The 11,264-nt window shown below is 38.6% G+C and overlaps 2 protein-coding genes and 2 long non-coding RNA genes across 28 annotated transcripts; 2 read left to right on the top strand and 2 right to left on the bottom strand.

The window, feature by feature from the left end:
- Positions 1–14: 14 nt before the first annotated feature.
- Positions 15–365, top strand: LOC149597284 (uncharacterized). Its single transcript, XM_089861008.1, has one exon. The coding sequence runs from the start codon at positions 15–17 to the stop codon at positions 363–365; it is 351 nt and encodes a 116-aa protein (XP_089717134.1).
- A 15-nt stretch (positions 366–380) lies between these two features.
- On the bottom strand, positions 381–1,031 carry LOC149597283 (UPF0729 protein GD16342-like). The gene is made up of 3 exons (XM_089860969.1): positions 852–1,031; positions 593–789; positions 381–529 (listed from the first exon to the last, which is right to left on the bottom strand). The coding sequence occupies exons 2-3, from the start codon at positions 779–781 to the stop codon at positions 467–469; spliced, it is 252 nt and encodes an 83-aa protein (XP_089717095.1). The 5' UTR covers positions 782–789; positions 852–1,031; the 3' UTR covers positions 381–466.
- A 44-nt stretch (positions 1,032–1,075) lies between these two features.
- LOC149597282 (uncharacterized) lies at positions 1,076–4,368 on the top strand. 24 transcript variants are annotated; one of them, XR_016379203.1, is made up of 7 exons: positions 1,088–1,336; positions 1,408–1,620; positions 1,710–1,748; positions 1,826–1,965; positions 2,026–2,097; positions 2,225–2,339; positions 2,403–4,368. It is a non-coding gene; the product is annotated as an uncharacterized LOC149597282 (long non-coding RNA). The 24 variants fall into 24 exon arrangements; XR_016379221.1 differs by having other exon boundaries at positions 1,076–1,336; positions 1,408–1,748; positions 1,895–1,965; XR_016379202.1 differs by having other exon boundaries at positions 1,081–1,336; positions 1,408–1,748.
- LOC149597281 (uncharacterized) lies at positions 3,505–5,151 on the bottom strand. 2 transcript variants are annotated; one of them, XR_016379222.1, is made up of 5 exons: positions 4,934–5,151; positions 4,802–4,873; positions 4,560–4,674; positions 4,401–4,496; positions 3,505–4,320 (listed from the first exon to the last, which is right to left on the bottom strand). It is a non-coding gene; the product is annotated as an uncharacterized LOC149597281 (long non-coding RNA). The 2 variants fall into 2 exon arrangements; XR_016379223.1 differs by having other exon boundaries at positions 3,505–4,317.
- Positions 5,152–11,264: the final 6,113 nt, after the last annotated feature.

Below are 11,264 nucleotides of genomic sequence, written 5' to 3'. Positions count from 1 at the left end.
TTTTTGTCTTAATAATGTGCAATGATAAAGCCCATCACTCTTTATCTTCCCAAATATACCAGTACTTAACTCTAAACAAAAATTGGTATGAACTGAAAGAGCATTGCAATGACAAAGATAACATTGCCTATTTGAAAGGTAGACCAACTAAAGAAGACTTTGAAAGCCTTATTATTCCAATGTTACCACATGAAAAAACGGAATGCCAAAAGCTTCAAAATTATTTCAAAATCTTTAATTGTGATTCCTTAACAATTGCCATGGTTGATGAAGACTCTACTGTAGTGTTTTATAATTTACAAAGAGGATTAAACCCTCCTCCAGCTCCTAATATCAATAATAACTCTGATTATTCTGATATGTAAAATAAATAATTCCCAAACATTTTTGATGAATTTTTATTATAAATAAATCTTATATACAATTATTTTTCTTTGCAATTAAAATACAAGCATACACATTAGTTTTACAAATCTTTTTTAACTTCTTCACCACTAGTTTGTTCCACAGTTTTATTTGTTGGTTTGTTCTATACAAGACAATAAATAGGTAAATTCCATGATCATCATGGTTGATCATATAATATACTTACTTCAGCTTTATTAAAACTAGATATTGGACACTTTGCAGCTTCTTTCTTTTCAGGTACTTCGCTATTATCCGCGTCTGTAATTGGTTTCTTTGTTTCCCAAGGGTTCCAAATTTTTAAGGCTAAAGGCTGAATAAATTTGTACCATATCCAAAGCAACAAAGGTGCAACAATGCACGGTATACAAACCATGATTTAGCCTAAATGATCAGAATAAAATTAACTTCACATTTAAACAAGTTTATATTATGGATCTTATTACTTTTAATAATAATTAAATTTCGTTTAATTGTAAACTCTCAGGTTGGAATGTATATAATTTTGGTCACTCAAAAGTCAAAACCTCTCGTCACTGTGATTAGGATTAGGCTTAGCGACTGGATATTTCCGAATTCCGATTTCACAAGAGGTCAAAGTTCAGTTCAGTCGGGTTTAGTGCTGCCTATTATGTAAGGTCCCCATAAGTCAGAAACAAAGTATGTTTAAGTCACGAGCAAATGCCCCTAATGAAGGAAGCAGGTAAGGAAATTTCATCGCCCCCTGTCGGACTCTGGAGGTACCACAAAGCGGAGCCGACGTAATCGAATTTCGTATTGCGCATGTCTTAGTCTTAAAGATTGAATCGTAGGCAGGTTTAAAAATGGCGGCGGCCAGGAATGGAGCTGGGAGGTATTAGCCTAAACTCAAGTAGTATTTAAATGAAGAAGTGCATTTAATTAACACATAAAGAGGTAGAATGTATTCAAGGTTAGTAGAAAACAATTTACACGAAAAGTATTTAGTGTTACTATTAGATTATCTTCTTAACACCGTTAAAGATGTTCAATCTGAAGTTAAGCTGGGGCCGTATTCTGCAGAAAAAGTATGCTCCTCCCCCGAACTTAAGCTCGCTGATTGGTCGGTCAGGATCGAACTTAGGGCTTTTCATTGGCGGTGGCGGTTTTGGGGCAAATCTCACTTAAGACTTGTGATAGGTTGAAATTTTCGAGCAGACGACATTGACACGTGTCAAAATATACACCAAATTCAAAGTAGTAATTTTAGAACTCGGCAAACCGTTCAGCACCATGAATCGGTTAATTGACCGGTTTTTTTGCTTTCTTTTTTCACCGGAACTTAGCAGACTACACTTCGTCGTTGCTAATGGCGGTAATGGCAGGTAATGGATTATATTGTTCTTGGTGTTGTTGACTTTAGAAAGAAAGACAACTAAATTATTGTTTTAAATACTGTTAGTTTACAAAAAATAAGGGTTTGCGTTGTTATAATTTAAAAAATATGCCTTTGTTTTGTGGGAAAATAAAGTCGAACTCTGCCCGAAGTCGAAAAGGATTGACACCGAGGCTTATGACGAAGAAACTCCTCTGTAGACTGTAGTAAGTAGTAAAGAAAGATTTTATTGTTTCTGTTATTGACTTATTGTTTGGTTCTGTAAGATAAGTTTCAAGCAACAGAGGCACGCTAGTAAATGATTGGAACATGAAATGAGGCACCATCCCATAGCGAAGGTATTTCGTCATTCATTGGCCATGACCAAGATAATTGTGTTTTGATACAAATATGATTGCCTAATCCTTATGGGTCATGAAAGCCTGATTCGTTATACTTATAATATATATTCCATGACTGTCACAGCCATCTTCCCTGGCACTTGGCACCATGAACTGTACCTATTTTATAATCAAAGCACCAACAGCGAAAGAAATACTTCTACCTTTTATTAAGCAACTATTGCATTAATGTTCAACTGGTAAATAATGTTGCACACATGTCTAACAAATAGAAATATTCATATGCTTTTCTTTTATTATAGATTTGTGGTAATGACATTTCTATCATTGACACTGGCAATGGCAATGGAGAACTATCTAGGGTGGGCACTTCCTCTAAGGATATCTGCCAACATTGAAGTGTTGTAATCAACTTGCATATTAAGGTATTAACACTTTTATTAGTTGAGCATGCTTTACTCTAAGGTATCCCTTTAAAGAGAAGGCTGGCATAGTTGTTGCAAGTATAAACTACCAACGAGTATGTGATTTGCGCCTATACAAATAAGAGGTGAGCTCTTTAAAGGTTTGGATTAGATAAACAAATCAAACTTAACTAATTATTATTATGGTAATAAAGAATCAATTATAGGAAAATAAGTAATGGAGAGGAAACAATGTCGAGACTGAATGATGAGCTGTTACTCAAAACAGTTTAGCAACATTATTTAAATAAAACTTGAGTTTATTTTGACTTATTTATTTATTTAGTTGGTATAGGTCTGAAAGCCATATGGCCTATTGACCACCAGTAAATGAAAATTTTTGACTTTATCACATAGGATTCTCGATGTAAATTAGTTTCTTATTTTCAATGTCTATAAGACCATTTTATTAGACGGCCACTAAATGCACATCTATGGTATTATTATCTGATGTAGGCAAATGTATGAGTCTGTTGGAATGGTATTTGGATGAAGGAACTGGCATTCATGTGCATATGTTCTTGAGCATTGTTGTTTATGTATTATCATTGTAAGATTGTATTAATATAGGACCAATGGAAATCATGTATCGAACCTAAAATCCTATATATGGAAAAAAGGCTTTTATTGATCATCTTTGTTGCAGTTTTAAAAGAAGATTCCCCATATTTGTAGTTTTCAATTGCACATTTCAACAAGTCACGAAGCATTACTGAAACAAAATATTTAAAATGACCTTCATTTTGCACATTCTATTCTAAAAACGTACGTGTTTCAATTTAAACTTTAGTTATTGATTTATTCGCTACTACCCCTTTATTGTTAAATCACAATTAAAAAATGTGCCAATATAGGAACTAGTAAGCCTATTGGTGATTCTATCTCACATTGGCTATTTTTTTTATCTAAGTGATCCGTCTTTAATGTTTGAGCACCCCTATGTATTTATTAAATTATTATTATTTATTTTGCACCCAAAGTTACTGGCAACCACAGAGGCAGAAGAGCCTATTTAAGGTTACCCGGACGTACAATACAAATATAGAAAACAATAAATATCAAGTATACAAAAATATAAAAAAATAAAGGAAGTTTAACAATTTTTAGAGAGCCAAGTGTCCAAGAAAAATTTCGAGATATTAGTCTTAAATACGGGTAGAGAAACGTCGTTTGCTATTTCCCTAAGACATACGGGAAGATTATTCCATAACCGTACAGACCGAAAGAAAAATAACGCGAGGCATCTGGCGTAGTGTAAGGAATACGTTAGTACGGAGTGTCTGGGATTCTCCGTCAGTATATCGTCCAATTGAAAGTATTGGCAGTCGCCACGCAAAAATGAATTAAGACAATAAAACTGCAACATTTGAATGGGTAGGAAATAGGGAGTCAACATATTCTTGTGTTTCATTACTATTTCTCCAACAGTTCCATAAAAGTTGGACATTTACCAACTACATATTTACATACATTGCTGGAGAATATCCGAATTCGAGTATAAGATAGCTAACAATTTACGGCATACTGACAAATGTCAAGTTCAAAACTGGGAATAAAGGTACATTTTACGAGTTCATGGACGTAACTGGTTCGGCCTCCAATTTTACCGCTCTCCATTGTCGAAGCAGTCTTCTTTCATATATCGCCTTTCAAGATGGTCACTATCTTCTTGATCTCTTCCAACCAACAATCTTCCTCATTGACATCATTAACCTATCTGTGTTCCCTGATGTTTTATCCAGTTATCCTTCCTCTGCTGTGTGGTGTTTTGACAGTGAATGAAGTTATTAAAGTACATTGTCCCTATATTGCTATCTTTAATTTGCTAAAATAAACCTGTTGGTAACAGAAGAAAATGAAGAGAAATTCCTACTATAGAGGTCAAAAATGGTTCCCATTCGAGTTCATGTCAAACACGTCATAACCACAAATCTATAATAAAAGAAAAGCATATGAATATTTCTATTTGTTAGACATGTGTGCAACATTATTTACCAGTTGAACATTAATGCAATAGTTGCTTAATAAAAGGTAGAAGTATTTCTTTCGCTGTTGGTGCTTTGATTATAAAATAGGTACAGTTCATGGTGCCAAGTGCCAGGGAAGATGGCTGTGACAGTCATGGAATATATATTATAAGTATAACGAATCAGGCTTTCATGACCCATAAGGATTAGGCAATCATATTTGTATCAAAACACAATTATCTTGGTCATGGCCAATGAATGACGAAATACCTTCGCTATGGGATGGTGCCTCATTTCATGTTCCAATCATTTACTAGCGTGCCTCTGTTGCTTGAAACTTATCTTACAGAACCAAACAATAAGTCAATAACAGAAACAATAAAATCTTTCTTTACTACTTACTACAGTCTACAGAGGAGTTTCTTCGTCATAAGCCTCGGTGTCAATCCTTTTCGACTTCGGGCAGAGTTCGACTTTATTTTCCCACAAAACAAAGGCATATTTTTTAAATTATAACAACGCAAACCCTTATTTTTTGTAAACTAACAGTATTTAAAACAATAATTTAGTTGTCTTTCTTTCTAAAGTCAACAACACCAAGAACAATATAATCCATTACCTGCCATTAGCAACGACGAAGTGTAGTCTGCTAAGTTCCGGTGAAAAAAGAAAGCAAAAAAACCGGTCAATTAACCGATTCATGGTGCTGAACGGTTTGCCGAGTTCTAAAATTACTACTTTGAATTTGGTGTATATTTTGACACGTGTCAATGTCGTCTGCTCGAAAATTTCAACCTATCACAAGTCTTAAGTGAGATTTGCCCCAAAACCGCCACCGCCAATGAAAAGCCCTAAGTTCGATCCTGACCGACCAATCAGCGAGCTTAAGTTCGGGGGAGGAGCATACTTTTTCTGCAGAATACGGCCCCTGATCCATTACTTCAGTCAGTTAACTGAAAGTGTAGCTTTTTTTCATCTTGTAACTTAACTTAATCCTCCACTTAAAGATGACAATGACCGCTTTTATTTGTCTCCGCCATTATATTTAAAGTATGTGACATGATTTTACCAAATAACAGCAATGCAAACGGTACCCGCCGCCCGCCGTGAAAAAGTTGAAAGTCCTATCCTAACTTCCGGTATAGCCAAACAGCCTAGGAATTATAGATGGCGCTTTTATCGTACCCGCCAAATTTTCAAAATGTTAATACGAGTACAATGCCGGTAGTATAGGACCTAATTGGGGACTAATACTTATGGGGACCTTACATAATAGACTTATGGTTAAATTAAAGGCGGTTAATTTGAAAATTTTACGAAACGTGACTTCTTAATAGACTTTTAAAAAAATATTTATTTCAAATGATGAATTTAATCACGTTACAATCGATTTAATTGGATTTAGTCAATTTTAATTTGATTTAATCAATTTTAATTTGATTTAGTCAATTTTAATTTGATTTACTCAATTTTAATTGGATTTACTCAATTTTAATTGGATTTAGTCAATTTTAATTGGATTTAGTCAATTTTAATTGGATTTAGTCAATTTTAATTTGATTTAGTCAATTTTAATTTGATTTAGTCAATTTTAATTTGATTTAGTCAATTTTAATTGGATTTAGTCAATTTTAATTTGATTTAATCAATTTTAATTTGATTTAATCAATTTTAATTTGATTCAATGAGTTTTTATTTTAATTATTCAATTTTTATTTTAATTATTCAATTTTTATTTTAATTATTCAATTTTTATTTAAATTACTCAATTTTATAATATTTTTGAAAAGCAATTTTTTGGTGTTTTCCTTTTTCTATTGAAATAACATTACCCGCCTTTGGCTTCATTGGCTTTTCTTAAACAATCTTTTGGACGTTAGGCTTAATTTGTGACCAAAATCCAGTCACATTTTACGCCATAACTTCTGAACGGCTGAACCGATTTTAAAATTTCAAAAAGGGTTCGTTTCCAAATGACGCGAGCTATGTGATGCATCTAAAAAATGTCACGTGACGCGAAGATTTTAATTGGTCGAAAAGTGATTTTTTGGTTTTTTAGTAGTCACGAGCGCAATAATTTTCTGATTTTCAAAAATAAGGTGTTGACCTATTCTTGGCATTCACACTTAACTAATAATGTCAAAAATTTTGCGATACGACGATCCATCATGAAATTATCGTCGATTGAAAATGATCCGAAACTTATTTCCGCGACTGTACCTACAAACACGCACAAGTACCTACAAACACGCACAAGTACCTACAAACACGCACAAGTACCTACAAACACGCACAAGTACCTACAAACACGCACAAGTACCTACAAGCACCCACAAGTACCTACAAGCACCCACAAGTACCTACAAGCACCCACAAGTACCTACAATCACCCACAAGTACCTACAAACACGCACAAGTACCTACAAACACGCACAAGTACCTACTAGCACCCACAAGTACCTACTAGCACCCACAAGTACCTACTAGCACCCACAAGTACCTATAAACACCCACAAGTACCTATAAACACCCACAAGTACCTATAAACACCCACAAGTACCTACAAGCACCCACAAGTACCTACTAGCACCCACAAGTACCTACTAGCACCCACAAGTACCTACTAGCACCCACAAGTACCTACTAGCACCCACAAGTACCTACAAGCACCCACAAGTACCTACAAGCACCCACAAGTACCTACAAGCACCCACAAGTACCTACAAGCACCCACAAGTACCTACAAGCACCCACAAGTACCTACAAGCACCCACAAGTACCTACAAGCACCCACAAGTACCTACAAGCACCCACAAGTTCCTACAAGCACCCACAAGTACCTACAAACACCCACAAGTACCTACAAACACCCACAAGTACCTACAAACACCCACAAGTACCTACAAACACCCACAAGTACCTACAAACACCCACAAGTACCTACAAGCACCCACAAGTACCTACAAGCACCCACAAGTACCTACAAACACCCACAAGTACCTACAAACACCCACAAGTACCTACAAACACCCACAAGTACCTACAAACACCCACAAGTACCTACAAACACCCACAAGTACCTACAAACACCCACAAGTACCTACAAGAACCCACAAGTACCTACAAGAACCCACAAGTACCTACAAACACCCACAAGTACCTACAAACACCCACAAGTACCTACAAACATCCACAAGTACCTACATGCACCCACAAGTACCTACATGCACCCACAAGTACCTACAAACACCTACAAACATCCACAAGTACCTACAAACATCCACAAGTACCTACAAACATCCACAAGTACCTACAAACATCCACAAGTACCTACAAACATCCACAAGTACCTACAAACATCCACAAGTACCTACAAACATCCACAAGTACCTACAAACATCCACAAGTACCTACAAACACCCACAAGTACCTACAAACATCCACAAGTACCTACAAACACCCACAAGTACCTACAAACACCCACAAGTACCTACAAACACCCACAAGTACCTACAAACACCCACAAGTACCTACAAACACCCACAAGTACCTACAAACACCCACAAGTACCTACAAACACCCACAAGTACCTACAAACACGCACAAGTACCTACAAACACGCACAAGTACCTACAAACACGCACAAGTACCTACAAACACGCACAAGTACCTACAAACACGCACAAGTACCTACAAACACCCACAAGTACCTACAAGCACCCACAAGTACCTACAAGCACCCACAAGTACCTACAAGCACCCACAAGTACCTACAAGCACCCACAGCCACAAGTACCTACAAGCACCCACAAGTACCTACAAGCACCCACAAGTACCTACAATCACCCACAAGTACCTACAAGCACCCACAAGTACCTACAAACACGCACAAGTACCTACAAACACGCACAAGTACCTACATTCAGGCACAAGTACCTACATTCAGGCACAAGTACCTACAAACACGCACTAGTACCTACAAACACGCACAAGTACCTACAAGCACCCACAAGTACCTACAAGCACCCACAAGTACCTACAAACACGCACAAGTACCTACAAACACGCACAAGTACCTACAAACACGCACAAGTACCTACAAACACGCACAAGTACCTACAAACACGCACAAGTACCTACAAGCACCCACAAGTACCTACAAGCACCCACAAGTACCTTCAAGCACCCACAAGTACCTACAAGCACCCACAAGTACCTACAAGCACCCACAAGTACCTACAAGCACCCACAAGTACCTACAAGCACCCACAAGTACCTACAAGCACCCACAAGTACCTACAAGCACCCACAAGTACCTACAAACACCCACAAGTACCTACAAACACCCACAAGTACCCTCAAGTACCCACAAGTACCCTCAAGTACCCACAAGTACCCTCAAGTACCCACAAGTACCCTCAAGTACCCACAAGTACCCTCAAGTACCCACAAGTACCTACAAACACCCACAAGTACCTACAAACACCCACAAGTACCTACAATCACCCACAAGTACCTACAAACACCCACAAGTACCTACAAACACCCACAAGTACCTACAAACACCCACAAGTACCTACAAACACCCACAAGTACCTACAAACACCCACAAGTACCTACAAACACCCACAAGTACCTACAAACACCCACAAGTACCTACAAACACCCACAAGTACCTACAAACACCCACAAGTACCTACAAACACCCACAAGTACCTACAAACACCCACAAGTACCTACAATCACCCACAAGTACCTACAAACACCCACAAGTACCTACAAACACCCACAAGTACCTACAAACACGCACAAGTACCTACATACACGCACAAGTACCTACATACACGCACAAGTACCTACATTCACGCACAAGTACCTACATTCACGCACAAGTACCTACATTCACGCACAAGTACCTACAAGCACCCACAAGTACCTACAAGCACCCACAAGTACCTACAAGCACCCACAAGTACCTACAAGCACCCACAAGTACCTACAAGCACCCACAAGTACCTACAAGCACCCACAAGTACCTACAAGCACCCACAAGTACCTACAAGCACCCACAAGTACCTACAAACACCCACAAGTACCTACAAACACCCACAAGTACCTACAAACACCCACAAGTACCTACAAACACCCACAAGTACCTACAAACACCCACAAGTACCTACAAACACCCACAAGTACCTACAAACACCCACAAGTACCTACAAGAACCCACAAGTACCTACAAGAACCCACAAGTACCTACAAACACCCACAAGTACCTACAAACACCCACAAGTACCTACAAACATCCACAAGTACCTACATGCACCCACAAGTACCTACATGCACCCACAAGTACCTACAAACACCTACAAACATCCACAAGTACCTACAAACATCCACAAGTACCTACAAACATCCACAAGTACCTACAAACATCCACAAGTACCTACAAACATCCACAAGTACCTACAAACATCCACAAGTACCTACAAACATCCACAAGTACCTACAAACATCCACAAGTACCTACAAACATCCACAAGTACCTACAAACACCCACAAGTACCTACAAACACCCACAAGTACCTACAAACATCCACAAGTACCTACAAACACCCACAAGTACCTACAAACATCCACAAGTACCTACAAACACCCACAAGTACCTACAAACACCCACAAGTACCTACAAACACCCACAAGTACCTACAAACACCCACAAGTACCTACAAACACCCACAAGTACCTACAAACACCCACAAGTACCTACAAACACCCACAAGTACCTACAAACACCCACAAGTACCTACAAACACCCACAAGTACCTACAAACACGCACAAGTACCTACAAACACGCACAAGTACCTACAAACACGCACAAGTACCTACAAACACGCACAAGTACCTACAAACACCCACAAGTACCTACAAGCACCCACAAGTACCTACAAGCACCCACAAGTACCTACAAGCACCCACAAGTACCTACAAGCACCCACAAGTACCTACAAGCACCCACAAGTACCTACAAGCACCCACAAGTACCTACAAGCACCCACAAGTACCTACAATCACCCACAAGTACCTACAAGCACCCACAAGTACCTACAAACACGCACAAGTACCTACATTCAGGCACAAGTACCTACATTCAGGCACAAGTACCTACAAACACGCACAAGTACCTACAAACACGCACAAGTACCTACAAGCACCCACAAGTACCTACAAGCACCCACAAGTACCTACAAACACGCACAAGTACCTACAAACACGCACAAGTACCTACAAACACGCACAAGTACCTACAAACACGCACAAGTACCTACAAACACGCACAAGTACCTACAAGCACCCACAAGTACCTACAAGCACCCACAAGTACCTTCAAGCACCCACAAGTACCTACAAGCACCCACAAGTACCTTCAAGCACCCACAAGTACCTACAAGCACCCACAAGTACCTACAAGCACCCACAAGTACCTACAAGCACCCACAAGTACCTACAAGCACCCACAAGTACCTACAAGCACCCACAAGTACCTACAAACACCCACAAGTACCTACAAACACCCACAAGTACCCTCAAGTACCCACAAGTACCCTCAAGTACCCACAAGTACCCTCAAGTACCCACAAGTACCCTCAAGTACCCACAAGTACCTACAAACACCCACAAGTACCTACAAACACCCACAAGTACCTACAATCACCCACAAGTACCTACAAA

Source organism: Phalangium opilio, unplaced genomic scaffold, assembly GCF_054372755.1.
Source record: "Phalangium opilio isolate 3A_F unplaced genomic scaffold, DU_Popi_V2 ptg000362l_1, whole genome shotgun sequence".
In the NCBI taxonomy this organism is placed as follows: domain Eukaryota; kingdom Metazoa; phylum Arthropoda; class Arachnida; order Opiliones; family Phalangiidae; genus Phalangium; species Phalangium opilio.
The sequence above is the reverse complement of the archived record's forward strand: the minus strand, read 5'-3'. Positions and strand labels throughout refer to the sequence as shown.